Genomic DNA, 27,997 nt, shown 5'->3' on the forward strand with positions numbered 1-27,997 from the left:
AGCGGGGTGTCCCCTGCTCTGGGACCAAGGGGCAACAGGGCCAGGCCTCCAGATCAAAGGCACAGAAAGCGGGCATTGTTCCCCAACCTGGAAACGCTTGGGGACGGCCGAGCTCTCCAGCCCTGCCCTTTGTCTGGGCAGAAGCTTTGAAGGGCACTGACATTTACCCGGCCCCCTTCCCTTTCATGACGTCCAGGCACTGCCTGGGCCATGAGGCCTGGGCCTCTGGGGGCTGCTGCCATGGTTCTGAGGGCACCCCTTGGCCCCCAGCCCACTCGAGCTGCTTCCTCACCTATAGAATCCTGACGATGTGGGTACAGACCCAGTGGGGCTCCCTGGCTCTCAGCAGCTGGTGTGCAAACAGGGCTGATAACCATGGACACCCCGAGCCAGGGAGGCTGTCCTGCGGGACACAGGCTCCAGTGGGGGTTCACAGGGAAGAGAGGCTGCGGCCCAGGTTTGTTTGCTATGAGGACAGCATTTCCTGTTTGGAATAGGCTGGGTGGACGTGTTGGTGACTCCTCACCAGAAAGGCCGTGTTTCCCGCCCTCCCCCCACCCCCCGCCCCGGCCTGTCCCAAGAAGGGGTGTGTGTGTGTGTGTGTGTGAGAGAGAGAGAGTCCGTGTCCCTGTGTGGTCTGCACACACGTGCGTGTGCCCCTGTGTTTTCTCTCACCTCATCAGCTTCCAGACAGGAGTCTAAATCTGAGCCAAGTCCTCTTTTTCCCTAAAGAAAACCTCCCTTTGGGGCTCGGCCAGAGGGTGCCGGTGTGGCCCGGTGATAGGCCGGCACCCATCACTCACCGGCCGGCCTCGGGCGAGCCCCACACCTGGGGACAATAAGGCGGACTCCCTGGGGACGGAGCGGAGGGCAGGAGACAATGCGAGCAAAATGCTTAGCACAGCACCTGGCACCCGGTCAGCGCTCGGGAACGGAAGCCGCTCGTACTGGCGGTTGTGGTCTGGTCTTGGCAGCAGATAGGACCAGGCCCTGGGGGAGGAGGCCCCGTCCGCAGGGACAGGCCCCGAGACCTCGAGCCAGCGGTGTCTCTCCCCTCTGCCTCTGCAAACGCTGAAACCTCAAATGACCAAGACTCAGGTCCCCACAGCATTTCCTGCCCTTTCTGCTGAGGGAGGAAAGAGGACCAGAAAACAGGATGGCATTTCCCAGGAAAGTGTGTGCTTAACAGGGGGCTTTCAGGCCGTGCCCCAGGACCACCACCCGGAGACCCAAAGCTTTTGCACTTTCCCAGAATAAACTCCTGAGCCAGAGGGATCTCTAAAGGGTCATATGGCTTGTTCTTCCAGGCAGAGAAATGAGACTCAGAGAGGGGAGGTCCCACAGCTCCCAGTGGTCGCTCTGGAATTGACAACTTCTGGGGAGCTGACACTATGCGATACCCACCAGACAGTATCACCATGAGGTGTGCCCCAGGAGGCCTCAGGCAATCCCAGCCTCAGCAAGGACAGGACCCCCCCGCCCTGATGTCCAAATGTCGATGACACCTTTCCCTGAGAGGATCCTGTGTTGAGAGGTCCCTTTTTTGAGAGGGTTCTCTTGCTGGAGAAATCCTGCAGTGGCCTGAAGCGCCCGTGGGTTTGGTGGCAGCGGTAAAGGGATGTATATGCCCTGCATCACAGGGGCAAATGGACCTGGAAGCGCCTCCTCTTTCTTTTCTTTTTTTTTTTTTTTTGCGCCTCCTCTTTCTGTGGCAGCCAGCGGGTGTCCTGGACATCTTGCAGTCCCTCCCGGCTCTCTGCAGGATGGAAGCCAGAACCCAAAACTTCTTCCTGAAGAGCTGAACGCCCTCCAAGGTGCACTTTGGGGAGATGGTTTTTTTTATCCTGGCCACTTAACCAGGGCTTGATGGGGCTGGGGCCCTCTCAGGAGATGATGGCCCCTTGGGAGTGACCAGTCATCCAGGGGATGGAGTCACTGATCTAGTTGTGTCAAAAAACAAAGGCTAACCAGAGAGGCACAAAGCTACATTTTTGGGAGGTCAGAAAGATGGCATAAAGGAGGTGCCCCAAAATTGCACATGCTAGGGAGGGACGCAGTTCTCCAAGAGGGCAAGGTGGGTGTTGTGATGTCTTTGGAGGAAGTGGGGCATGCTTGGGGGACCACATGAAGCAGGGGACAGTGGATGCCAAGGCATGGCCATGACATCTCATGGCCACATCCGTATAAACACACAGCTGTCCTTACAAAGAGAAACTGAGGCTAGAGAGGGGCAGGACCTACCTGCCCAAGCTAATTACCCAAGCTAATTTAGGCAAAGGCAGCAGAGCCAGGGTTTGAACCTGGATCTCACCACCTCCCCCTCTATATTGGCATGCCCTCTCCCGTCCTGCTTAGGCACAGGACCCGGGGCTGCCCAGCGCTGGTGAGTCCCAGGGACTCAGAGCTAGAGGCTGGCAGACGCTTCCTGCTGGAGTGTTTCTAGCAGAGATCCTAGGTCTGGGTCCAGACAAGCCATGGCAGGATCGCGAAGGGCAGGCCTCTGGTGCACTGCCCAGTGGGGCAGGGGGATCCTCAGCCCAGGACTGTCTGCTGCACATCAGTCCAGGCAGAAGAGGAGGTTAGAGACTTCCTGAATTTTGGGGGTCCCCTCTAATGACAGCTGGGGTTCCTCTCCATAAACACACACAGCTACCACAGACATATCACACACCTCCACACAGGCATCACACACATACCACAAACACCCATCATACTTGCACACACACACATCACACACATACATCACAAGCACCATCACATATATCCACGCTCATCCATCATACGCGCACACACTGTGCACACACACACACTTGCATACACCTTCGAGGGATTCACACCTCTCCCCAGAAGCTCATCCACATGCCCTAGTAAAGAAACTCCACTGTAAACTAATCCTTACCTTGTTACAGATGGGGAAACTGAGGCCCAGGACAACATGCCATCTGTACTCTTCCATAATTGTGCTTACGAGCTGACCCCTCTTTGGGGCGCCTGGCTGGCTAAGTTGGTTAAGTGACCCCCTCTTGATTTCGGCTCAGGTCATGAGCTCAGTTTGTGAGATCCAGCCCCCACAGCTGGCTCCATGCAGGGCATGGAACCCGCTTAAGGTTCTCTCTCTCCCTCTCCCTCTGCCATTTCCCCACCTTTAAAAAAAAAAAAAAAAAGCTGACCCTCTGAAGTCAGACGTGAGTTCAAATCCTGGCTCTTCCAACCACTGACAGAGCTCTCCTCTCTGTGCTTCGGTTTCTCCATCTGTAAAACGGCAGGAAGAGTGGACACTGACTTATGGCCAGCCCGGGTCTTCTCCTTGCAGGGGGCGGCCAGCGGTGCCCGGGCCTCAGTTTACTCCTCCGTGTAATGGGAACGATTGTGCCCAGCGTGCCAAGCGGGTTTGACTCGGTTTGAAGGTTAAACAGAGACAGGATGTGAAGTGGAGGCGGGTGCCCTGCAGGGTGGCGCTCACCGCTCCGGAGGCCCCTGCTGCATCGTGGGTGGATCCCGGGCGCCTTGGGAGCTGGATCCCTCCAAACCGTCGGGAGGGGGTGAGGGCCTGGGCGCCCCAGCTCAGGCGCGGCGCCCCTGGGTCCCGGCTGCGTCCCAGGCCCCGGCCCCGGGTCCCGCGGCGACGGGCGCCGGGTCAGGTGGGCACCTGGCCGCCTCCCGCCCAGGGCCCCCGCCCCCCGCCCCGGGCTCCTTCCGGGTTGGCGGCGGCGGCGCGGGGGGCGGGGGGCGGGGGGCGCGGCGCGGGCCGGGCGAGGCCGGGAACGCGCGCCCCCGCCCCGCGCCCGCCTCCGCCCGCCCTCCCGCCGCCGCGCTGGGACCGGGGCTCCGGCGGCGGGGACGGCGGCGGGGACGGCGGCGCGGCGGGCTGGGGCGGCGAGGGCCGCGCGGAGGGCGGGCGCAGCATGGGCGGCCCGCGGGCCTGGGCGCTGCTCTGCCTCGGGCTCCTGCTCCCCGGGGGCGGCGCCGCGTGGAGCGTCGGGGGAGCCCCGTTCTCCGGACGCAGGTAAGGGCTGCCTCGCACCACCTCTGCGCGCTGCCAGCTCCGGGCGGGGGCTCCAGGCGCCCAGCACCCCCAGCACCCCCAGCACCCCCAGCACCCCAAACCTCCGTGCAAGCCAGGGACTGGAAGGGGCCTGGTGCCCCACCTCGGTGCCAGCGGGATGGATGGAGAAGGGACCCGGGCCGCCCCTCTGCTGGCGGAGGGTCCCGACTCCCTGTGTCCGGAGCCGGCGTGCCCCCAGAGCTCCCCCACGCCCACCCTTCACCCCAGAGCTCCAGAGGGGGCAGAAGAGGAACAAGGAGGGAGAAGCCGCCTCCTGGGACTTCCGTCGCCCTAGCTCCAGGGCCCCCTTCCCTTCGTGTCAGAAGAGCCCAGCATATCCCCTAGCTGACCCTTGGGGACCCTCCTCCCTTTTCCCTGCTCTAGAGCGGCTTTTTTTAGTACCTCGGCTATTTATTTCCCTTGGAGGAAGAAGACTGGGGTGGAATTTCACAGATCTGAGGGTCAGTGGCCACCCCAGGGACCTGGCATTTTGACCAGAGAGGGGAGAGAGCATTCTGTGTTCCTGCTGCCCTTTGTGGAGCTGAGAACATTCCCTCCGTGGGTGTTTGTGGAGCATCTCTCCCTAGTCAGGAGCCCCTTATTTGCAGTGCGGTTGTTAATCCTTCCAGGATTGAATAAGGTAGGGGGCACTGTCCCCATTTAGCAGATGAGCAAACTGAGGCCCCCTAATCCTGTAGGCTCACGGCCCTTAATAGAAGTGCTAGGATTGAATCTGTCTCTTTCTAGCCTTGATAACAGTGTTTGAACCTGTCCTGGCCCCTATCCTGGCTGCAGCCCCCACCCACCCGCCCCTGCTGGGGTCCCCTCTCAAAGGCCAGCCCTTGTCTGAGGCAGACAATACGGAGTAGCCAGGCCTCTTCAGGCCTTTTCATCCCATTCAAAGACCTTCCCTGGTCCCCACCCCCTAGGGCCTCAATTCTTTAATTCTTTTCAGGAATCCCCTTTCCCAGTGGTCAGGGGCCAGCATGCCCCTGCTGGGCTAGCAAGAGCAGGTGACATGGCTAGGGCTGGAGGGCAGAGGTGGCCAAGGCATCAGAGGCTAGAATTAGCAATTGTCTGAGACAGGGACAAGCAGGTGGCAGATATCACAGCCACCATCACCTACTGCATGCAGACCACAGCTGACCTGGGCCTCCAGAATCTTCCCAGCTGCCAAGGGAGGCATGCGTTTTGATGGTCCCCATTTCATGCTCAGAGGGAGGATATGACCTGCCCAGGGCATGAATGTGAGCCCCCAGGATCCTAGGTGCTAAGATGACCAAGACCCTAAACTCAAATTCCCAGTGTCAGGCTCAGGAAGATGATTGAGAGGGCTTAAGGTCCAGACTGCCCTCCTGCCAGTCCAGGGCAGGGCCTCCCAGCCTGGGCTTCTCACCCCCCAGGGCTCCGTGGGTGGGAGGGAAGAGGATGGTGCCTCTGGCAGGTAGCTTGTCACTGGAGACTGTCGCCCCATCTATTCACAGAAGGCTCACGGTGGCCTGGCATCACAAAAGCCCTGTGTGGGCAATACCGTTGCTCCCATTTTACAGATAAGCCTGGGGCCCAGAGATGAAAAGTGGCACCTCAATCCAGGCCAGCCAGTTTCCCAACCCAGTGCCCTTGGCATCCTAGGAGAAGGTGTCAGCTTGTGGGTCTGGGAGAGGTTTACAACTTGTGGCTAGGAGTCAGAGGCTCCGGTCCTGGCTGTGGCACTCACTCAGTGTGTGACCTCAGGTAGGTCACTTCAGAGTCCTGGCTCTCAGTTTCCTCAGTGTTTCCCTCTTTCCTCCCCTTGGCCCCTGGCCCCTGGCCTGTTCTGAGGGTGGACAGTCCCCCATAGGAAGGATGAACAGTGGTTCCTGCTATCGCTGACATTAGGTGGAGGAAGGGACCCCTAGCCGGAGGAATCTGTGGTCCTCAGCTGCCAAGACCTCCCCTTGTGGCCACGTCCCAGCATTGTTGGAGACAGCATGGGGATGTCACACCCCATCAGCCCTCCCTCCACCCCCAGCCCAGCACCCCAGGCGCCCCTTGGCAGCCAAGGGATCAGAGGCAGAAAAGAGGCTTTGTGCCTGGGGAGGGGGAGGCCCGGGAAGGCGTCCAAGGGGCTGCCCCAGCTCCAGGAATGTGGCAAGACTTCGAGACCCCCGGAACCAGGGTGCCTGGGGGCTGTACAGAGCTGCCTTGGCTTGCCCCTGCCCTGTATGTCCCCCAGTCCCTGCTGGGGCTCCTTCCTGCCCCCCTGAGGTCCCTTCCCTCCTGAATCCCTGTTTCCTTGAACGACCCCATCTCGGCTCTGTGGCTCTGGAGTAGAAGCCGTCACCAGTGTCCTGGCCCAGGCCACTTCTCCCTGCAGGATGGGCTTCCTTTGGGCAAGTCCTGGAATCAAGGAGAATGGAGAATTCTATTCCCCAGCTGCTCTCTCAGGAGCTCAAATCCTAGCTCTCCACCCACTTGGGTGACCTGGCCAGGTGACTTTTTTTGGAGCCTCAGTGTCCCCCTCTGTAAAATGCAGACCCTGGCAGTCTCCATCCCAATCTCTTCCCTTCAAGGGAAGGACTGTGCACGGAAGGCACTGGGCTGGGGTCTCCCAGGGAAACCGCTGGACCACAGCTGTGGGGCGTAGGGTCCAAGTCACAGTCCAAGAACCATAGCAGTTAGTGCTGGGCTGTGCAGTGTGTGAAATCTCCTCTGGCAGAGGACATTCTGCTGTCCCCGTTTGCTGATGGGCAGAGTGAGGCACACAGAGGGTCAGGGCCTTGTCCACGGTGGCTGAGTTAGGAAGCAGTGGGGCCAGGACTGGAACTTCACCTCCAGAGTGGGGTTCTGGTGCTAATCACCCCACCCCCACCTTGTACAGCTCCTTTCTTTTCTCTTCTTTTCATAACGGCCCTTGGCCCCTGGCCCGCTTGGCTGCCTCCTGCAATTAGCCCCTATCACTGTTCCGGATCGCAGCCCTGGGCCCCGCAGAGACAAAGTCCCCTGGGCCTCCGTGGCAGGGGGTGGAGGACAAGTTGGGGGGGCCCTTGTGGGGGTGGCCGGTGCCAGGCTGAGCTGGTCTGGCCTGTTTTCTCTCCTCCAACAGCCTCTGGGGGCCCCGGGAGGTGCTGAGTGGGCACGAGTGGCAAGCCCAGAAGAGAAGGGCTGCCTCCTCCCAGCCCTAGCCCCAGCCCCAGCCCACGGGCTCAGCCTCACTGGGTTCTTGGGCAACTTATCACCGGCCGTGTCCCAGGAGCAAAGCCCCCAGACATGGCAGGATGTAGGCAGGCTTCCGAGGGCTGCACCCATCTCTGGGAACCTGGGTCCTGGCTCCTCTGCCCAGACCCACTGTCTGTTCTTGGTTATTCAGTCATTCAGCGAACATCCCTGAGCACCCTCAGGCTGAGCCCCATCGTGGTGTGGTCCCTGCTGGTGTCCTCCCTCCACATCTGCAGCAAAGGGAAGAGCTCAGGGCTGCTGAAGGGGACCTCTGGAGGTGCCCCACCCCTCCTGGGACCTTAGGACTGAGACCTAAAGGGCAAATAGGAGGTTGCTGCTGGAGCAGAGGGAAGGGCTTTTGTGGGCAGAGGGAATCTGAATACAAAGATCTGATTTGGGGGAGAGCCAGCACTTGAGGGGAGCACAGAAAGGTGGAAGAGGGGCAGCAGGAGTGTGCAGGAGAGCAGGATGCAGGATGGGCCGGGGTGGTCTTGGGCTCACAGCGCAATGGGAAGCCATGGTGGGCTGCAGACTCACAGCAGGCAGTGGCCACACCAGGTCTATGCTTTAGAAAGAGGTCCTGATGCCCCTGCTGAAAGTAGACACAGGGGCCAGGCCAAGTCTCTGCGGAAGAATTTGGGTTTCTCCTGGGAACAGCAGGCTGAGGTCTTCAAGGTCAGGGAGGGGTGGTTTATGGTTATGAATGACTCCTCACACCACAGGGGAGAGGCCAGGGGCTGACCTTGAACCTCACGTGGCCTGAGGATCCCCTCCTGGCTAGTTAGCCATCAGCTCTGTATCTCCTAAGCAGGGGATTCAAGCAAACTCTAGCTCGTGGGAAATAAACCAGGGAGCCGAGCATTGACCCACATGGGGGGCGATTTTAATTAAGGAAGGAGGTAAAGAGGGAGCAGGTCAGGCAACTGTGAGCAGTCATAGGCCTACCTCCACCCCCAATCCTGTCCAGGGTCTGGGCATGGAGGGAGGGCTGTGTGCACATGCATGTGTGAGGGCATGTGGCCCTGTGTCTGTAGACAGGACAGTCATTCTGTGGCTGTGTGTCCTGTTGGATTTGCCTTTGTCCGCTTGTGTGCTTTGAATGTGTATGTGTGTTTCCACGGGTCTGTGTGTGCGCACGGGCACGTGTATGTCCAGGGAATTGTGGGCACTCACAGCTATATGTGTGTGAGTGTGTCCGTGTGCATGTGCATCTGCATGCGTGCTCACCGGATTGATGTCTGCGCACACCTTTGCATGTGTGTGTGTGCGCATCTGTACACTGGCGTGGAGTCTTCGTTCCTGGCCCAGGGAAGCACCTCCAGCATCTGGAGCTTCTGCATGGCCTCTGCCCAGATTGCCCCCTCCCTCCCTCACTCCTTCATTCCCAGAGCCCTAGGGCCAGCCTGGGGGACATCACACAGGCTGCAGAGAGCCCCTAGCACCCCTCAGGAAGCCCCTGCCCCCCCCCCAAAAAAAAAACTTGCACTCTGAGTTTTCTGCATTTTTCTGGAGAGGAGCCACACCAACATCACTTTCTCAAAGGGGCATATGTCCCTGCCCCCCCAACAAGCAAAACTCCCAAGTTCAAAAGCACAGATCCAGGGACCCAAAGGATCTAAAGGGTGGGGGCCTTTTGGAAATGTGCTTTTTTTTTTTTTTTAATTTTTAAAATCCCCACCTGCTCATTAGGAGAAAAATTGCCAGCCTGAGGTTAACAGTGCAAACTCTAGGGTCAGGTGGACCTGAATTCCAACCCCTGACTCTGTTGTTCATCCTGGGTGCCAGGAGCACATTCCAAACCCCAGAGCCTCAGTCTTCCCATCTGTAAAGTGGGGCTCATAATTGGTGTGTGAAAGGCCCTGGTCCTAGCTCCTGGTATGCAGGATAATGAAGGCTACTGTTAGTACAGGAGACAGAGCAGATGGAAAGCCCCTCCCCACCCCCAGGGGTGGCAGTTTGACGTGAGCGTGTGATTTTTCCTAACTTTAAGCACGTAGAGCTGTGTATGTGCATATATGTATAAAACAGTCTTTGGGTTTTCTTATTTTAATAGAAGTGCAGTCATGCTCCATCTGTTGGTCTGCACTTGCATTTTTCACTTAACCAGACACAGTGGTCTGCATGCAGAGAACTTGGGTTCTATCTTAGCATCTGGTTTTCCGTATCTAGTGGTCCTGTAGCCAGTTAGGCTGTTCCCAGTTTTGCGTGGTTCCCAACAGTGCGGCCACCAGCACCTGTCAGCTCTTCCATGGGGTGGCTGGCCCTGGGCTCTGTTGAGCTTCTGCAGGGTCATTGGTCTAACAGAGCCATCCCTTCTCCCCACTTTGTCTTTGGCCAGGCTGTTCCCTCTTCCTGGGCGGATTCCAGGGTGACAAAATGGTGAGGGGACGTCCCCAGGGTCCCACAGTGAGTTAGTTGGCAGGTCTCGGCCAAGGGCATTGTCCTATGGGTGGACCAGGGTGGGGGTGGGCCAGCAGCTGGGAGACCGGATTTCAGTGGTGGCAGACACCTCTGTGATGGCTGGGACATTCCAGGTGCTCAGCAGCCCTCAGCCTGCACAAGGTCACAGGCCCTGCATTTTTTGCCAGGGCCGGGAAAGGAGGAACTATTTCAGGTGACCCTTCTCAGCCTGAGCCCGCCACCCCTCCAGACTTTCCTTTGTGGCCTCGAGCTTGGGGTCAGCAGGTTCCCAGGTTGGGGCCTTCACAGGACCATGGACCGTGGCTCAGGAGATGGGGAGGAGACGGGAGCTGAGGTCTCTGGGATGGAGACAGGGGCCAGGCTGGGCCATCCACATTCCTGAGTACAAATCCAGCTCTACCAGGCACCAGCTCCCGGATGTGAGCAGTTGTCACTTTACTCCTCTGTAAAATGTGGGAAGGTGCCTGCCTGGCTCACCAAGAAAGTGAATGTGAATACCCTTAGCATACAGTAGGTGCTCCATATATGCAATGCAATATGATTATTAATTGGCATTTGGAGAAGTCAGTCCTCCATGCTTGGGACATCTGGCTGCCCCACAGAGGGGACACAAGGATAAGTAGGACAGGGCCTCTCTTCTGTCATGCCAGGGGAGGGGGAGGGCAGGCATGAATCACCAGCTTCATTCAGTCTGACAGGTAGACAAAGCGCTGCTGGATCCTGGGCAGGGAACCATCATTCTGTTCAGGTAGGGTGGAGGCGGGAAAGGACAAGGGGAGAGGTGACAGCACTGTAAGACTTTGGAGGTCGGAGGTGCCAAGTGGGGAAGTGGGGGCAGGGTGCTCCAGGCAGTAGGCCCAGTGTGAGCAAAGGCCTGGAAGTGAGGGATCACAGCAGGTGTGAGCATAGAAGATGTAGGACTGAGGGTGAGGATGAGCAAGAGGAGGATAAGGCCAGGTTTGCATTTTAGGACACTCCTTGGGAGACGCAGAAGGACAAGATGGAGGGGCTGCTGCTGTTGTCTGGGCAGGTGGCAGGAGGCATTGAGACCTGGATGAGTCGGGGTTGGAGAGAAGTGATATTGAGAAAGGAGAAGTTGGGCAAAGGTGCCTTGCTCCCGTCTTGTCCCCTGAGCCCCCCTGTTCCCCAAGACCTCCCCAGAGCCCCCAGCACAGCTCCCTCCAGGGCTATAGATTCACTCCATAGCCACAGTAGCACAGAGACTCCCACTGGACCCAAAGGACTCTGAGAGCTCAGGGGTCTCCCTACCCACAGACCCAGGGCTCTGGGAGAGAACCCGGACCTCCTCACTCATCTTCCCAGGGTCCTGGGTGGGAGCCATGCCTGGCACCTGAGCTTCCTCACTGTGGATCTGTTTCAGGAACTGGTGCTCGTATGTGGTGACCCGTACCATCTCATGCCACGTGCAAAATGGCACCTATCTTCAGCGAGTGCTGCAGAACTGCCCCTGGCCCATGAGCTGCCCGGGCAGCAGGTAAGCGAGACCATGGTGGAACAGGAGCCGGTGGCATTCCAGGTGGAGGCACAGTGTGAGCAGAGGCCTGGTCCTGGCACTGCTTGGGGAGTACAGGGGAGTGCGGAAACCCGAGGGTGTGGAGCCAAGGAGACATCGGCCCTATGCCCAATCTCAGCACCTCCCTTTATGCTCCTGGGGCACCTGGAGGACTTCCTGAGGGAGGGAGTCCACCTTTTACCCACATACATTCACTCAGTGAGGCTGCACCTCTGGGGACAGGCCAGCTCATAGGGACGTCCCATCCAGTTGGTATCCCCCTACCTGGGGAGCTAGGAGGATTTGGAAGGGCCACATCCCAGAATACAGCAAGAGAGAGGCTCCAGAGGGGCCCAGAGGTGGCAAAGGACCCCTGGACTTTGTCCCCATGGACATCCAGGTTGGTGGGAAAGGCAGTAGAAGACTCTGTCTGAGTTCAGCTCCCTGGGCACTCTTTCAGCTACAGAACGGTGGTGAGACCCTCCTACAAGGTGATGTACAAGACAGTGACCGCGCGTGAGTGGAGGTGCTGCCCCGGGCACTCCGGGGTGAACTGTGAGGAAGGTAGGACTACCCTGAGGTGCGGGCCAGGGGCCCCTCCTCAGGTGTGTGGTGTGGGGGGAGACCGGTAAGCCTGCTAAGTCAGCAGGTGCTGTGCACACTGGGGCCCATGAGGGAGGCTCGGCTTGGACACAGCCGGGGCCTGCTGTCCCATAGGTGTTGACCACTGGCCTCTTGGGTGACTCTCAGGACCCCTGCAGAAATCTCAGACATGCTGTGTAGCTCATGTCTTGGGTCACACCACCCCAAGTCTCTCCTCCAAACTTGGGGAACACCTGTCTGGACATTTCCATTGGATGTGGTAACAGCACACCGGAGTGAAACTGGATTGGATCAACAGGGTTGGGATCATTGTATCCACCTTGCGGGTGAAAAAAACAGACTCAGAAAAGTGATGGGTAGAGAGTGCCTAAGGGGCAGTCAGGATTTGAACCACGGTCTGCCTGGCCTCCCCCAGGGCCTGAGGGATGGGTGCCCTGCATGTAGAGCATGCCCCAGGTGTGGCGGGGGCCTCTTACCCCAGCCCCCTCCTCTGCAGGCAGCCTCTCACGGCCAAGCGCCCAACACCTGTGGGGTGCAGAGGACACAGCCCAGAAGTCCCCATACCCTGGCCATCTGCTTGCCTGGGGAGCCCTCCCCTAAAGGCTCCTGCCTCCCTGCTAGGCAGTCTGGGTGGCTGCCACCCTCACTGCCTACATGAGGAAGACTTCCCCTGAATGGCCCTAAAGAGGGTAGACCAACCTAGAACCAACCCGAGAACCAGGCCTGTAGGCACCTCAGTGGAAAGGGCATTTCAGGGCCCCTGAAACAGCCCATTAACATGATCTTCAGTCACAAGACATATTCTGATTCCAGAAACACAAACGTGTGAGACCTGGCCTCTGGATCAAGGGAACAAGAGGCTAACAGACATCACCATTCTTTGGTGCTCTGTGAAAAGATTTATATGCTTCACCTCCCTGGGACCCCCCACCTCCCAAGAGTTCTGGTCTGCCAGCCAGCGAGGTGGAGCCCCATGCCCACAGAGTCACACAGGGGCAGGGGCAGGGCTCACCACAAAGTGGGGCAGGTTAGGGAGTGGCAGGTTTCCCTGTGGGGTTGGGCAGTCCCCAGTTCTGGTGGGGTGGCCAGAGGGGCAGGGGAGAGGCAGCCACCAGGCCAGTGTGGAAGGGTGGAAGCCAAGGGGAACCAGGAATGAGACCCTCCCCTCCCTGCTGGAAGAAAGAGGGAAAGGCGGAAGGGCCCAGGGGCCAGGAGGAAAGCCAGCCGGGAAGGGCTGCTGCCAAAGAGGCCACAGAGGAGCTGGTGTGTGGGGGTAAGTCCCCAGAGTGTGGGGGCCACTGGGGCCCAGTGGGCCCAAGCCCAGGCAGGGCCTGCCCAGACAAAGGCCACTCTGTCCCTGGCTTCCCTCTCAAGGGTAGACCTTCCCAGGTCTGTGGGGCCATCGTGGAGTCAGGGAGGGTGGGGGGTCCATGGGGCAGAGCCAGCGTGCCCTTGAGTCCTGCAGCTGGTGGCCGGGCATCCAGAAGCCAGGGTCAGGGCTGAGGGCTCTGCCAATGGCGAGGCAGGGGTGCTAAGTCACTGCCGACAACTGCCATTGCCCTTTGCAGGCCTCCAGGTCCCCCTGGGTCCCAGCACCCAGGGATTCGTGGGCCAGGCCAGCTCTGCTATAGACCAGCGGTGTGGCCTTGGGCTCTTGCATTGTGCAAGGGCACCGGGCTGGGGCGTGGGGAGGCTGCCGTGCAGGTGGCCCTCGTCCTGTGCCTACTCAGAGGGAGGGGCACCCTCTCTAAAGAGCACCAGGCTGCCGTGTGCTCTGGTGGAGTCTGGGGCTCCCCCACACTAAGTCTCTGGTGTTCTCACCCGTAAAACCTCCCAGGATGTTTTGAGAATGAAGCTGATAGTAAAGACCCTGCAGGTGGCATGACTGCCCAGGGTGATGATTGATGGGATGACAGGAGGGGCCTTTTCCCAAACCCCTGCAGTCAGAGCTGAGTAAAGGGATGCCCGGGGCCTGGATAATCTGGGATACTGCTCCGCTAGAGCCCTGGGAGTGTGGGTGGGGGAGCATGGGGACTGCAGCCCTATCCTGGCCCTGCCCTTCCTCTGACAGCTGGGTTGAGGCTGAGCTCCCCCAGCTGTTTCCCCTGCCGGTGACTGACCTCATAGTCTGCCGAGCACTGTGACATGGACCTAGGGCAACAGAGCTGTGTCACCAGAGCAGCCCGCGTGGCCTTAAGGAGGGGAGGGAGGACCCACTGTTCCAGAATCCAGATCTAGATCAGCTATGCTTTGCTGTGTGATCTGGGGCAAGTCACTCCACCTCTCTGAATCTTGACTCTATCTGGAAGTCACCTGGGATTAAAAAGTGCCCACTTTGTACTTTATTATGAGCATCAGAGATTCATGTCTTGAACCTAATGGATGCTCTCCCCTTCGGCCCTGATGCTGGGGATTCTGTAAGGCCTCCTTGGGACTGTCCTGCCTCTGACCTCTGAAACTTCTGTCCTCTGCTCAGCAAACAGGTCTCCCCAGGCTTCCCCACCCCCATTCCCAGGGCCCTCGTCTCCAGATTCTTCATTCATTCATAGCTCTTAGCTGTGCTTTCCCATCCTCAGAATGGGAATGTTCATTCTGTGATGATGACAGAGGATGTTCTCTGATGTTTATGATAACATGCGAGGAAAAGACTGGAATAGGCCCCATTTGACAGGTGGGAAATTGAAGGCTCAGAAAGGCCAGTGGACTGACCTAGAGTCACTCAGCACTGGAGAGCCAGGATTGGGACAAGCCTGGCCAAGCTTCTGTTAGTGCCTCCAGGTCTTGGGAGGTGGGGCTAAACGGCGGGGAGGGAGCCTGGCTGAGGTCTCATCTGGCTGCCCACTCTCACTGGAGGAAGGGCCAAGGCCAGAATGTTCTAAATCTGCTGGCCCTGAGCCCCTGGTGGGCCCTGCTGAGTACAGGGCTGCTGTGGCCTCAGGTGATCCTGCCTCTGGGGAGGGCCCCTGCAGACAGATCTTTTACCCATCAGCCCCATTGTTGGGATGATGTAAGTGAGGCTCAGAAAGGGTGTAGGTGTCATCCAAGGTCACACAGCCAGTAAGCTTTGTCACTGGGATTCTCAGAGCCAGGACTCTGACCTGAGGTCCGCAGCCTCCGCCCACCCGAGACCCTCCCCAGGAACAATGACCAGGGAAGGAAAGCGTCCACCATCTGCCAGGCCCAGCACCATGACTCATTCTCAGCGGTGTCCTGCTATCATATCATGGCGGAAGGTACAGATGTCAACACTGAGGCTGGGAGAGAGAAATGCCTCGCTCGGGTCGCATCCAGATTCAAAGTCCAGCAGTGTGACCCCAGGCCAGGAGTCTTCCTCTGCAGCAGCACCAGCCGGGGACTTCCAGAGGGGAGCATTCAGACAACTGGGGCACCGTGAAACTGGCAAAAGCCAATCTCAGCCCCAAGCCATCCCAGCTAGAAAGATAGAGGAGCTCCCTCACTCTCCCATGGGATCTCCTGGAGTTAGGAGACCTCTGTTTGCCCCTCAGTGTCCCCACTGTCCTTAGCACACATGTCCCTTCCCCATCTGTGGACTCACACAGCCTTTGTCTTCTGCAACACAACGAGAGAGGGAAGAAGTTTGCCCAAGGTCACACAGCAAAAAGCTTAAGAACAGATGGGAGATTGCGGCCCAGGCCTTTCCTGGGCCCCGTACCTCCCCACCATCCAGGACCAGGCCCCTCCTGCCCATACCTCTCCAGGCCTAAGTAGATGCCAGTTACAGGGCCAAGTTTGTGCTTTACTCTGAGGATTCTGGATCCTGTGGCCTCAGTGCTGCATGAATCTGCCAGAGTCTACCACCCATCTGCTCCACTGCTGTCTAGAAGACCTGGCGGCCCCATCTCCTGACTCCCCATCAATCCATCCTCCGCTCCCAGCCAGTGGCTCCCCTTTCCACCTTCCTTGCCGCCCCGGTGATGTGCTCCAGCCTCACCCCCCTTCCATTTTAGCCCTGACCCACACTGGCCTCTCCCACCCCACAGACTGGGCAGCAGCTGTCCCCTCTGCCTGCAACCTTCTTGGAGCTGCCCCCTGGCTATGATGGCCTCCACCCTGCCGTCACTATTCATGTCTTTCCAGTACCTGACATACACAGGAATGTGGGTACACAGGAAATGAATAGGAACCTCATTTTGCCCTGAAGAGAAGGCCAGGCCAGACACAGACTGAGGCTTCCCAGAGGCCAGCTGGAAGGTTCTTGGAGCTCCCTGCCACACCCCTGACCCATCCTTGGTTCAAGCCAACAGCAGCAAATATTTACATTTGCAAAGTAAATTGCCAGGAAGACACCTGGCCCAGGACTAAGGAAGCAGCATCCCTGTGGCTGTGGTCACTGGACCCAGCAGACCTGGGCGTGGCTTGTGAATGAGGAAGCCCCTCCCCTGGTGCCTGTCCTGGGAGAGAAGTCAGACATGAAGCCCAGGGACACTCTCAACTTCTCATATCTGCCTTCCCAGCAGAGCATGGGGTTTGGATCCCCACCTCCCCACCTCTCTGTGTGGACAAGCAGGCTCTCCTTTCTGGGCCTCATGTTCTCATGAGGACCCAATGTGAAGGGGCTTCTTAGCTTAAACTTGGTACTGGACAGAGGGAAAGGGAGCTGCTTGTGGGGGCACAAGGCTCAAAACTCTCCGTGATGCTGTCCTTGTGCAGATCAAGACAGGGAGTGATGGAGTAATGAGAGCTTTCAGGGGGAGCTTTGGTGGGTACCTTGATCTGTCTGGGAAGACTTCCTGGAGGAGGTGACCTAAGAGTGACAACTGCAGGGAAGGGGGTAGAGAGGCAGTGAGTGCATGTGCATGCATGTGTGTGTGTGTGTGTGTGTGTGTGTTATTAGTGGAGACTTCCCAGGTGGTGGGAAGTAGCCCGCAGTCAGGCCTCCAGAATAGAGCTGGGGTTTATGATTCTAGAACCAACCTGGAGCCCCTGAGAGGGTGAGGTTGGGGTTGAGGGGCAGCCCTTTAGACCAGACTGCCAAGCTGGGGTGAGGGGGCTTTCAGCACGCTGGGGTCTGCTTCAGGGTCCCAAGCCCAACACCAATGGGAAGGATGTGATATTTTAAGATATTTTTGGGAGACCTCCCCCCAACCCTTGGCTTTTTCCCTGCTGGGATTTGCTGTACTAAAGGGCCATTTTACAACCTGGTGTGTCTCTTAAAACGGTTCTGTCCATTATCAGAATTTGGAGGAGCTTTGGGGATTTTTTTTTTGTGAATCCTGAAACCAAAGCCAACATATTCTGGAATTTTTTTGACAGTGTTGTTATTTCTTTTTCCTTCCTTTCTTCCTTCTTTCCCCCCTTCCTTCCTTCCTTCCTTCCTTCCTTCCTTCCTTCCTTCCTTCTTTTTAAAATTTTAACTTGCCATTATTTTGAGCCAGTTACATTTATGCTGATGGTCAGACCATGTTTTCATTAGTTTTTCTAGTTCTCTCTGGCTCCCAGTGAAATGTACAAAAGCAAATTGGTTGAAAAAGAATTTCCAAAAAAAAAAAAAAAGAATTTCCAACCACGATTACACAAATTAATATCTCAAGGAAACCTCATGTGATGTTAGAAGATTTATGCTCATTTTTAAAACCGTTGTCTGCTGTCCACAGTGTTTTGCCTTTTGTTTGTTTTACATTCATTTTCAGTCGGTGATTCATGCATTCATGAACGGAAGGTTTGCTGAGGCCGCTGAGGCCCTACTATGCACCAAGCGCTGTTCCAGGCCACATGTAGGACAGACTAGGACCCTGCCCTGGTGGGGCTCATGTTCCAGCCAGGGCGGCGGATGATGCAGTGGACTTGGGGACTGACACAGCATAGAACACATTACAGGAATGCCATGGAAAAACATGGAAACAATAGCAGGGTAGCGGGGAGGGCGGGCTAGGCAGATGCTTTGCCAGATGTCATCCCAGAAAAAAGCCCAAACTTCCATGGGGTCGGAGAGACAGCAACTTCTCTTGGTAGGCATCCTGAAAAGAGCAATAAAATGGCTTTGTATGTCTTCACCTGGGAGCAAAGAGGATGAAGAGGGCTTTGTGAGCCCATTCTCCTGTAGAGCCAGCATTCTTGTTGCCGCCAGGCCTCCCTGCCTCTGCATGGTCGGCTGACTCAAGGTGCCAGGCGGCCCAGGGAGAGGAGATCAGGCCCTGGAGTTAGGCCAACCTGGGTTCAAGTCCAGGCTCCAGCCTTCTTGCTTTCCCCTATGAAAGAGATGCATATTCACTCATCCAGTGATCTGAGTACAGGGGACAGAGGAGCTCCGTGCCTCAGTTTCCCCATCTGTAAAGTAGAGGTGGTACTACCACCCACTTACGGGGTTTTGTGAATATAATGAGTTAAGACCATATATGTGAAGTGCTTAGTAGAATGTGCCAGGCCCAGAGTTAAGTGCTAGCTGTTAAGTGTTAGCTGTTATTACCTACCATGTAGGACCATACTGGGATATCTAAAGCACTTAGCATTGGCTGTGGCTCACAGTGGCACCCACACACACACACACCTGTCCCCAAGCCCTGATCCAGTCTTGGGCTGCCAACCCACCTCCCTCTGTCCTGGGTGAGACTTACTCCTGGTGCTGGGGCAAGTCCCAGGTCCACGGGGAGGGCGTGCTGGGGCTGCAGGCCCAGCTGAGCGAAGGCCCCACAGGGGAGCAGTGTCTGGCAGCCTCCTTGCTGGGGGCTGGCCAGAGGCACCCGTCTGGTTTGAGTTCCCGGCGCCTCGCTCCCTGCACCAACCCACAGCCTGGCTTGGAGCCGCCAGGCCTGCGCCTTATTTGGGTCTTCTCTCCCCCCGGACAGCACTTTGTGGCCTTAAAAGGCAGGCCTGGGGGGTAGAGGGGGGCAGTTGCTACTGCTGGCTCCAGAGCCCCTCCAGCTGTGCCCCCCGCCCCTGGCTTGGCCAGCCCATCCCTCTGGCTGTGGAGAAAACCAGGCCCCCAAAGCCAGGCCAGCCGGGGCCGCCTGTTCTTCATAGGGGTGGTGGCAGGGGTGGGCTCCTGGAACATAGCCCCCCTTGCCCTCCTAGGCAGCCAGCCTCCCTCTGGTTTTCATTTAGAACCAGAGCTGGAACCCACTTCTGTGTCTTCTTACCAACTGGGGCGGGGAGAGGGTGGATGTCCCAGCTGCCTACTATGCACTGGGCCCTGTGCACGCACAGTGGGCCTCTTTGTACGCATCACCTTCCTCAGGCCTCACACCAGCCTGGGAGATATAGTGGCCTTATGACCCCATTTTACAAATAGGAAGATAGGTTCAAAGAGGACAAGTTGTACAGGTCAGCAAGGAGCAGGGCTGGGACCCGGCCTTGCATCTGTTAGCTTTAAGCTCTTAACCCCTGCAGCTGCCTGGGGTCACTGGAGAAGCCTCACTGTGGCCTCTGGCCCCCGCCCACCACCAGCCCCTTGTCCCAGCCCCATCAGGTTGGCAGTCTTGGTCCAGTTCAGCCCAGCTCATGCTGTGTGACCCAGGTAAACCGTCCCACCATTCTGGGCTTCCGTCTCCCTCTGCACGAAGGGGCGTAGGGACCCCTGCTGGGGTGACAGTGGCCAATGGGCAGGGAGGGGTGCAAAGCAAGAATGGTGCCGGCCAGCTGAGCTCTCACCCCCATCGTTCTTCGTTTGCAGGCTCCTCTGGCTTTGTGGACCCTGGGTGGTCAGGCAACACCATGCGACGGATGGCGTTTCGACCCACAGCCTTCTCAGGTGGGTCCTTGGGGCACCTGCGTGGGGTCCCCCTGGTTTAAGGGAGGTCTGGTGGGAGCATGAGCAATGTGGTGATGGTCCTAAGGCTGGCTGGATCCAGCAGTGGAGGGTCAGGGGGAGCACCCACCCTTGCCCACTCCGGACTGCAAAGAAGAGTGAGGGGGAAGGAGAGAAAGGGCCCTAGAGGGAGTCTGACCTGGGCCAAGTACCCCAAGACTCATGACCCCCAGACTCTAGCAGACGCGTGCCCAAGCCCCCAGTTTCCTCTTTATTTAACTATACTTTTCTAAGCGTCTGCAGTGAATGAGGCACTGTGCCAGGTGCTTTCCATTGTTGGCTCATTTAAATCTCCCAGCCCCAGGAAGGCATCATTGTCCCCATGTTAAAGAGGAGGAAGCTGAGGGTCAGAAAGGAGACATGCCCTGCCCAAGGCTGCATAGCCAGGAAGAGGCAGCGCTGGGACTCAGCCCCAGACTTTGTGCTTGTCAAGAACTCACCCCGCCCTTGCTCTGAGCTCAGTGTCCTCAGATGTGAGCTGGGCTGACACTCGTCCTAACACCCAGGATCATGGTATGGACTGGAGAGATGAGCCTGTGATGCCCTAGGCCCGTGCACGGCAGCTGGGAGGTTGAATAATGGGCCAGAACTGCTACGGATGACTTAGGGGTGTCGCTGGGGAGCCCAGAGGAGCTAGCGGTGGTTGTGCAGGGAGGATCAGAGGGTGGCACCGCTGAGGCCAGCCCCACCCAGGGGGAAGCAACAGGATTTCCTGCCCTGGCTTCCAGGGAGGGAGTCATCTTGGATGCAGAGGCTGCAGGACATGAGTCCCTGGTCCTGCTCTGGAGGCTCTGGAGCCAAAGGAAACCCTCAGGCCATGACCACCCTGGACAGGCCATAGCCCCTTCCCTGCATGGGGCCATTTCCTGGGTCGGGGTCATGAGGTGTCTGTCTCCTTGCCTCTATCCTGCCCCAGACACCTGGCCCCAGCCCCAGCGTCCTCCCTCCCTGCAGGTTGCCTCAACTGCAGCAAAGTGTCAGAGCTGACTGAGCGGCTGAAGGTACTGGAGGCCAAGGTGGGTGAGCAGCTGCCCTTTCCCTGGCCTTCCCACCCCTCCACACCCCCCCACGTCCCATTGGCTCATCATTCCAACAGTGCACCTCTGAGCTGAGCTTCAACAACCAAAAACAGGTGGCCTTGGGACGCCTGGGTGGCTTAGCGGTTGAGCGTCTGCCTTTGGCCCAGGGCATGATCCCAAGATGCTGGATCGAGTCCCACATCGGGCTCCTTGTGGGGAACCTGCTTCTCCCTCTGCCTGTGTGTCTCTGCCTCTCTCTCTCTGTGTCTCTCAAGAATAAATAAATAAAATCTTTAAAAAAAAAATAAAAAGCAGATGGCGTCCCCACCAGGCACCCACCCACCCTCCAGAACAAGCTGGTCTCCCTTCCGTCCTGTCCCCAGAAAGCCTGCTCCTTCTCCCAGGAGGCCCACGAAACTCTCCTGAGCACCCCCATCCCCATCCCAGCCAGATATTTGTAGACATCCCCCAGAGCCCGTGGCTAGGTCCCTTCCTTGCCCTGTCACCTTTGCCCTTTATCTACCCCCACACACACCACCATAATACTACCTTACCCGTTTCCAAAGCAAAACATCTATTGTGCATCTCAAATTATTTTAAGATAAAAAGGTTTTAGAGGGGCACCTGGGTAGCTCAGTTGGTTGGACATCTGCCTTCGGCTCGGGTCATGATCCTGGGGTCCTGAAATCAATCCCCATGTCAGGCTCTCTGCTCAGGTAGGAGCCTGCTTCTCCCTTTTGCCCTCCCTCTTCTTGTCCATGCGCGCTCTCTCTCTCTCTCTCTCCCTCAAATAAGTAAAATCTTTAAAAAAAAAAAAAAAAGCTTTTAGCAATTCAAAAGTAAAACATTCTAGGGGCACCTGGTGGCTTAGTTGGTTGAGTAGCTGACTCTTGATTTTGGGCTCAGGTCATGATTTGGGGATTGTCATATCCAGCCCCACTTTGGGCTCTGCACTCAGTGACGAGTATGCTTGAGATTCTCTCTCCTTCCCTCTGCCACTCCCCCACCTCATGCATGTGCATGTGTGTGCACACACTCTCTCTCGAATAAATAAATAAATCCTAAGAGAAATAAGACATTCTAAATTTAGAAACATGAAAAACTTGGGGCAGCCCCGGTGGCGCAGCGGTTTAGTGCCGCCTGCAGCCCAGGGCATGATCCTGAGGCCCCGGGACTGAGTCCCATGTCAGGCTCTCTGCATGGAGCCTGCTTCTCCCTCTGCCTCTGCCTCTCTCTCTCTGTGCATCTCTATGAATAAATAAATAAAATATTTTTAAAAAAAAAAGAAAAAGAAAAACTCAGAACCATGAAAAACCTACCAGAAAACCATCTGCAGCAGTCGCTTGTGCCCCTAGACAGAACAACGGTCAACATTTAAGCATCTTTTCTTCCAGATTTTTTTTCTTTTTATTCCTTTTTTTTATCTTTCAGATTTTCTAAGCAACATAGAGACACATATGCTTCATCTGCATAACCTTTCCTCTGTCACTCTGGGAATTTATCCTAAGGAAAGTAGATATAAAGATGTTTACCAAAATGTTAATAATGAACAGGGAAATTTGAAAACCAGGTGGCTGAAGGGTTGCAAAATTAGCGTGCATGGCTCTGAGGAATACTAGACAGCCGTTCACAACACCTCCATTTTGTAGCATGGAAAGATCCCCTGATGTATCAAGGGGAAAAACCAAGCTTCTGAACAGCATGTGCTAGAACCCTAGTTAGGAGGTATAGGAGCTCCAGGAAGCCCACACCGCTCCTCAGGCCTCCTCCCAGGAGAAGCGGGCATGAGGGGCTTGGTCTCAGATCTAGGGTGTGGTTCTCAGTTCTGGGTTTGCCCCACCCCCTGGTCAGTGGGCATTCTACCCTCCTCCTTTTTATTAAGATTTCATTTATTTATTTATTTATTTTAGAGAGTGCACGTAAGCAGGGGGAGGGGCAGAAGGGGAAGAGAAAGAAAATCCCAAGCAGACTCTGTGCTGAGTACAGAGCTCGATGCAGGTCTCCATCCCAGGACCCTGAGATCACAACTTGAGCTGAAACCAAGCATCAGATGCTTAACCTACTGAGCCATCCAGACACCCCTTCTGGCCTCTCTCTCTCTCTCTCTCTCTCTCTTTTTTTTTTTAAGATTTTATTTATTTGAGGGATCCCTGGGTGGCTCAGCGGTTTAGCGCCTGCCTTCAGCCCAGGGCATGATCCTGGAGACCCGGGATCGAGTCCCACATCAGGCTCCCTGCTTTTTAAAATAAAAGATTTTATTTATTTATTTGAGAGAGAGCACAAGCAGGGAGGAGGAGAAGAGGGAGAAGCAGACTCCCTGCTAAGCAGGGAGCCCAATGAGGGACTCGATCCCAAGACTCTGAGATTGTGACCTGAGCTGAAGGCAGATGCTTAACCGACTGAGCCCCCCAGGCACCCCTGGCTCCTCTTTAATCCTTGGTCAGTGGCTCAGCGGTCACCCTTGACCTTTAAAAGGCTCCCCCACTCTGGGTCCCAAAGTGGTTGAGGCCTCTGATTCATGTCACACTGTCCCGAACATCCCTCCGAACTTAGTAAAAATCCTTCCAGCCTGTGGTGCTTTAACAGACCAAGAGAAGTTTCAGATTATTGATGCAGGTAATCACACGAAAAACCACGCAGCCCGGCAAACACAGGGACATAGAACTCTACTTGGGTGTCAGCGATGGTATGTCGAGGTTTTTCTTTTTTTAAAAAAAAAGGTTTTATTTATTTATTCATGAGAGACAGAGAGAGAGAGAGAGAGAGGCAGAGACAAAGGCAGAGGAAAAAACAGGCTTCACACAGGGAGCCCGACGCAGGATTCGATCCCAGGTCTCAGGATCCCACCCTGGGCCAAAGACGGTGCTAAACCTCTGAGCCACCAGAGCTGCCCCTGTTGTGGCTTTTCTAAGGATGAATTGTGCAGTTGGAAAGTCACAGTGACTTCTGGGCCTCTGTGAGGCCAGGTCTTCCGTCCAAGCTGTGTTCTGCTGGCTGCATGGGTCTCCTGTGCCCAACATGGGGGCCCCTCTGCTGGCCTGTCCCTGGTGAGACACCACTACCAACCCTGTCTTCCTCTTCTTCCATAGGTGGCGGTGCTCACTGTCACTGAGCAGGCAGTGAGGCCAACCCCAGCCGCCCCCGGGGACCCTGTCCCACTCTGGGGCTCCCCAGCAGCTCAGGGCAGCCCTGGGGATGGAGGCCTCCAAGGTGAGTGGGTCAGTGAGGGGTATGCTCCCATGTGGGGATGAATCAGGGGAGCAGTTCTAGTCCCCACCTTGCTACTGACTCCCAGTTTGACCCCCCTTCCAGTTCTCAATCTCCCCAGTTCTCCGGTGGGCCTGGGGGGACAGGGTCTAGCAGCCCCACCGCCCCTGCCCCACACAGTGGAGCTGGGCATAGGGACTCTGGATGACACTGAGCCCTGCCTAATGCCCCTCTTACTCCAGGGCTACCCGGAGTCAGAGAGAACACGAGGGCCCCGCTGCTCCCTCGAGATGGTAGGTGCTGGCTGGGGTGCTGGGGCCAGGGTTGGGACAAGAGCAAGGCCAAAGCCATCAAGATGAACTTTCTCCCCCAGATCGAGTTGGTGGCCAGGGGCTTCCTGGGCCCACTGGCCCTAAGGGAGAAACTGGCAGCCGAGGCCCAACAGGGATGAGAGGCCCACCAGGTGAGTGCCCACAGCACTGCCCCAACCCTACCACTGCCCGCAGCTACCCAGGTCAGCCCTTGTCATTGAACCCTCTCTTGGCCAATCGTAGCCTGAGCCCCTTCTACCCACTTGTCTCTCACCTTGCCACCCTTCTACTTGTGCTTGGGCTGCCTAAAGCCCACTTTTGCATTCACTGAACCCACACTTCCTGGGCACCTACCTTAGCAGGCTCTGAGCTGGGCACTGGGGTGGCATTAGACCAATCCCTGCCTCCTAGGGCTCCCAGCCCAGTGTGTGTGTGTATGGAGAGGGGAGACTAGGCCAAGGAGAAACAGCAGTGCTCCCCACCATGTGGCCAGGGCTCTTCTGAAGGACGATACAGGTATGGGAGCTTCAAGGAAGGAGGCATAGACCCAGCTTGATGGGTGGGGAATGGGGAGGGCTTCCTGGTAGGAGTGACATCTTAGCTGAGGCCTAATGGATGATTTGAAGTAGACACCAGGCAGAGCAAAGGGAGGTCCGGTAGACAGAACAGCTCATTCAAAAGCCTGGAAGGGAGAGAAGAGAACATTCTGGAAATCAACATTTCCTAAGAATCTACCAAGTGTCCATTGTCCCAAAGCCCCTGCAGAGGGCTATTCATCCCCCTAATAGATGGCCAGGGAGGTCAGAGCCAAGACTGGCCTGGGCCTGTGGCACCTGCAGCCCTCTTATATCACTGCCCCAGGCTGCCTTGTCCTGCCCCCTTGCAGCCCCCCTGGGCCTCCCTGCCTCCTATATACCCACCAACTCTCTGGTTCCATTGTAGGTCCTCAAGGTCCCCCAGGAAGCCCTGGCCAGGCTGGAGCTGTGGGTACCCCTGGAGAGAGGGGACCTCCAGGCCCACCAGGGCCTCCTGGCCCCCCTGGACCCCCAGCCCCTGTTGGGCCACCTCACATCCGGAACCCCCAGTATGGTGAGTCCCTTGGGGCCATGACAGATAATGGTGGGGGTGGGAGACAAGGCTGGCATAATCATTACCCCAGTGCCACTGCCATCTACCGGGTACCTTCTGTTTACCAGGCTTGCCTTTGGTCAGGATTGGTGTCACTCAATCCTCCTACAGGTGTCATTGCCTCCTCTGTTCTCAGATAAGGAAAACTGAGGGCCAGAGAGGGACGATCACATAGCCAGGAAATGGGGGACTGCCTTCAAACCCAGGCATCCTCCAGGGTTGGAACAACTGGCATCTGGCCCTCCTGCCAAGCCTTGGAGCTGGCCAGGATCCAGCCCTCAGAGTGCTGGAAAGCTCAAGGCCTGGCAGCAGGAAATGAGCTCTGTGCTCCCTGGCCCTGTGCTCAGAGAGCCGCCTCTGCCAAGCTGGGCTCTGATGTGTATCCTTTGCCTCTTCCCCAGCCTGACCCACCTGTATGCTGCCAGTGGTCAGAGCTTGGAGTGCCAGGTTCAACCCTACCTGTGCCGTATCTTTGGAGTATGGCTGGGCACCATTCATATATTCCCCTATCCCACTGTTCATTCCATCTTACCATTCCTTCTCCTTCCCCAAGCCTCAGTTTCCCCATCTGTATAGTGGGGAGAGTGACTGTACAGTTCTCCCAGAGTTCCATGACCCCCATGCACAGAAGCCTGTCACAAAGTAGGTGGTCAATAAATGGTAGCTTTTACTATTATTCCCATTTGACATGTGGTAGTACAGGCTCAGCAAGATAGAGTCTTGCTAGATGTCACTAGCTAGACTGTGGTAAGGTTAGAATCCAGTCCTCCCTGCCTCCTGGTCCTACCTGACCAACTCTCTCCACACTCCTCACCCTTCAAGCAATTGTCTGGTAGCTCCAACCACACTGCCGGTTGTCCCACAGAGCAGTCAAAGCTGGCTTGGCAGAGGTGGCAGGTAAAGACTGACTGCCCTACTCCAGCCCAGCCCTGTTCATTCACCATCTTTCCTCCCTCAGGGGACCCATTACTGTCCAACACCTTCACTGAGACCAGCAGCCACTGGCCCCAGGGACCAGTTGGACTACCAGGACCCCCAGGGCCTATGGGTAAGTTGAGTCTAGGTCCAGTTCCAGGGGTGGGGTTGGGAAATGGCAGAGGGACTAGGACTATGGCTATCAGGAAGGAACAGATGGTGGAATTCCCGGCATCATACTCTGTTTCAGTCCTGAGGACATCCTGTCTTATTCTAGGTCCCCCTGGACTTCCTGGTCCCATGGGCATCCCTGGGAGTCCTGGACACATGGTGAGTAGTTCTCCTATTGCTCCCATCTGTCCATCCATTCATCCACCCACCCACTTATCAGTCCACATATCCACCCATCCATCAATCATTCAACCATTCAAGCATTTATGGAGCACTTAACATGCAAACTACTTTCCATAAATCTTTTCATTCAGTCTGTGTAAGGAGAAACAAGTATTGTTGATACATGTGGCCAAGAAAGGTAGAGGTTCTTGGCCTAAGGCTGCTGTCAGCACATGGCAAGTTCCAGATCAGGGTAGGGATTTTCTGACTCCAGGGCCATAACTCTGAACCCTGAGCTATACAAACTGCCTGCTGTGTGCCAGGCACTGGGAGTGTAGTAAAGAACCCAGAGGCCCAGGCCAACTGAGGCTCCCTCCTTGACCCCTCTGTGCACCCCCAAGTCCTTGTCCATCCCATCCCACCTCAGCATAAGGCTGAGGCCCTGTCTTATTGCTCAGGGACCCCCAGGCCCCACTGGACCCAAAGGAATCTCCGGCCACCCAGGAGAGAAAGGAGAGAGAGTGAGTACTGAGGCAGCCCCTGGTGGAAGATTCTGGGAGGTCTTGGGGTCCCTGGGTCACACCTCCCAATAGCTGACTTCATACCTCTCCTCCCTCCCAAACAGGGACTGCGTGGGGAGCCTGGCCCCCAAGGCTCCATGGGGCAGCGGGTGAGTGATGCTGCCTATCCTACAGCACTCCCTCCAGGATCCCACAGGTCCAGACCCTTGCTTTGGCTCCCACTGCATCCAGAGCTCCCAACCCTCCCTCCTGTCCAGAGCATGGTCCATCTCTCTCTTTGTCTCTGGGTCCTGTCTACCTCTTAGAATCAGGCCACATGCCTCTTCCTCACTTGAGCTCTGTATCTCTGTATTTGTTTCTCTATCTCTCTTTCCTCTGTGTCTCTGTCTTTCTGACACTCTATATTTCTCTCTTTCACTTTCCATCTTTCCAACTATGATTGTAGATTTGTCTATTTCTCCCTATAGTTTGGTCAATATTTGCTTAGTATATTTTGAAGCTTTGTTATTAGGTACATATATTTTCAGGATTTTAATGTCAACTTTATGAAATGAATATCTTTCTAGTGATGCTGCTTGTTCTGCATTCTACTTTGATACTAAAATAAAGATACCAACTTTCTTATACTTAACATTTGCATGGTAGAGATTTTTCAATCTTTTTGCTTTCAATCCTTTTCAATCTTTTGCTTTCAACCCATTTGCTTTCAACCTATTTAAAGTATATCTCTGGTAAACAGCATATACTTGGGACTTATTTTTTAAACAGTCTTGACTATTGAGTTCAGTTACATTTAATGATATGTAGAATTATTGATATGGATGCATTTAAGTCAACCATCTTGCTATTTGTGTTCTGTTTACCCTATCTCTTCTTTATTTTTTCCCCTTTTTCCTGTCTTCTTTTGGATTGAGTATTATTTACAGTCCCATTTTATCTCTACCAATGACTTTGTGTTATTTCTTCACAGTTGTTCCAAGGATAACAATATACATCCTTGACTTACCACAATTTGCTT

At 56.1% G+C, this 27,997-nt stretch overlaps 1 protein-coding gene and 1 long non-coding RNA gene across 21 annotated transcripts in view; one reads left to right on the forward strand and one right to left on the reverse strand.

Annotated features, from left to right (window-relative positions):
- Positions 1-3,873: 3,873 nt before the first annotated feature.
- The window catches only part of EMID1 (EMI domain containing 1), a 50,669-nt gene continuing 26,545 nt past the window's right edge, over positions 3,874-27,997 (forward strand). For 12 of the 20 annotated variants that reach the window (XR_012019440.1, XR_012019444.1, XR_012019442.1 and 9 more), the window contains exons 1-13: positions 3,874-4,006; positions 11,046-11,159; positions 11,638-11,741; positions 19,411-19,488; positions 20,500-20,561; positions 23,654-23,774; positions 24,014-24,064; positions 24,145-24,234; positions 25,025-25,171; positions 26,169-26,258; positions 26,403-26,455; positions 26,917-26,979; positions 27,084-27,128. Coding sequence is in view for 15 of the 20 variants with exons in the window: in XM_072803116.1 (XP_072659217.1) it covers positions 3,906-4,006; positions 11,046-11,159; positions 11,638-11,741; positions 19,411-19,488; positions 20,500-20,561; positions 23,654-23,774; positions 24,014-24,064; positions 24,145-24,234; positions 25,025-25,171; positions 26,169-26,258; positions 26,403-26,455; positions 26,917-26,979; positions 27,084-27,128 (1,119 nt within the window). In the remaining 5 variants the exon portion in view is untranslated. Of the gene's footprint in view, positions 4,007-11,045; positions 11,160-11,637; positions 11,742-19,410; positions 19,489-20,499; positions 20,562-23,653; positions 23,775-24,013; positions 24,065-24,144; positions 24,235-25,024; positions 25,172-26,168; positions 26,259-26,402; positions 26,456-26,916; positions 26,980-27,083; positions 27,129-27,997 lie in introns of those variants that run through there. The other 8 variants (XM_072803119.1, XM_072803130.1, XM_072803129.1 and 5 more) reach the window with 3 other exon arrangements.
- Positions 17,344-18,533, reverse strand: LOC140619556 (uncharacterized). Its single transcript, XR_012019445.1, has 2 exons — positions 18,356-18,533; positions 17,344-17,989 (listed from the first exon to the last, which is right to left on the reverse strand). It is a non-coding gene; the product is annotated as an uncharacterized lncRNA (long non-coding RNA).

The sequence above is a fragment of the Canis lupus genome, chromosome 27, assembly GCF_048164855.1.
Source record: "Canis lupus baileyi chromosome 27, mCanLup2.hap1, whole genome shotgun sequence".
In the NCBI taxonomy this organism is placed as follows: domain Eukaryota; kingdom Metazoa; phylum Chordata; class Mammalia; order Carnivora; family Canidae; genus Canis; species Canis lupus.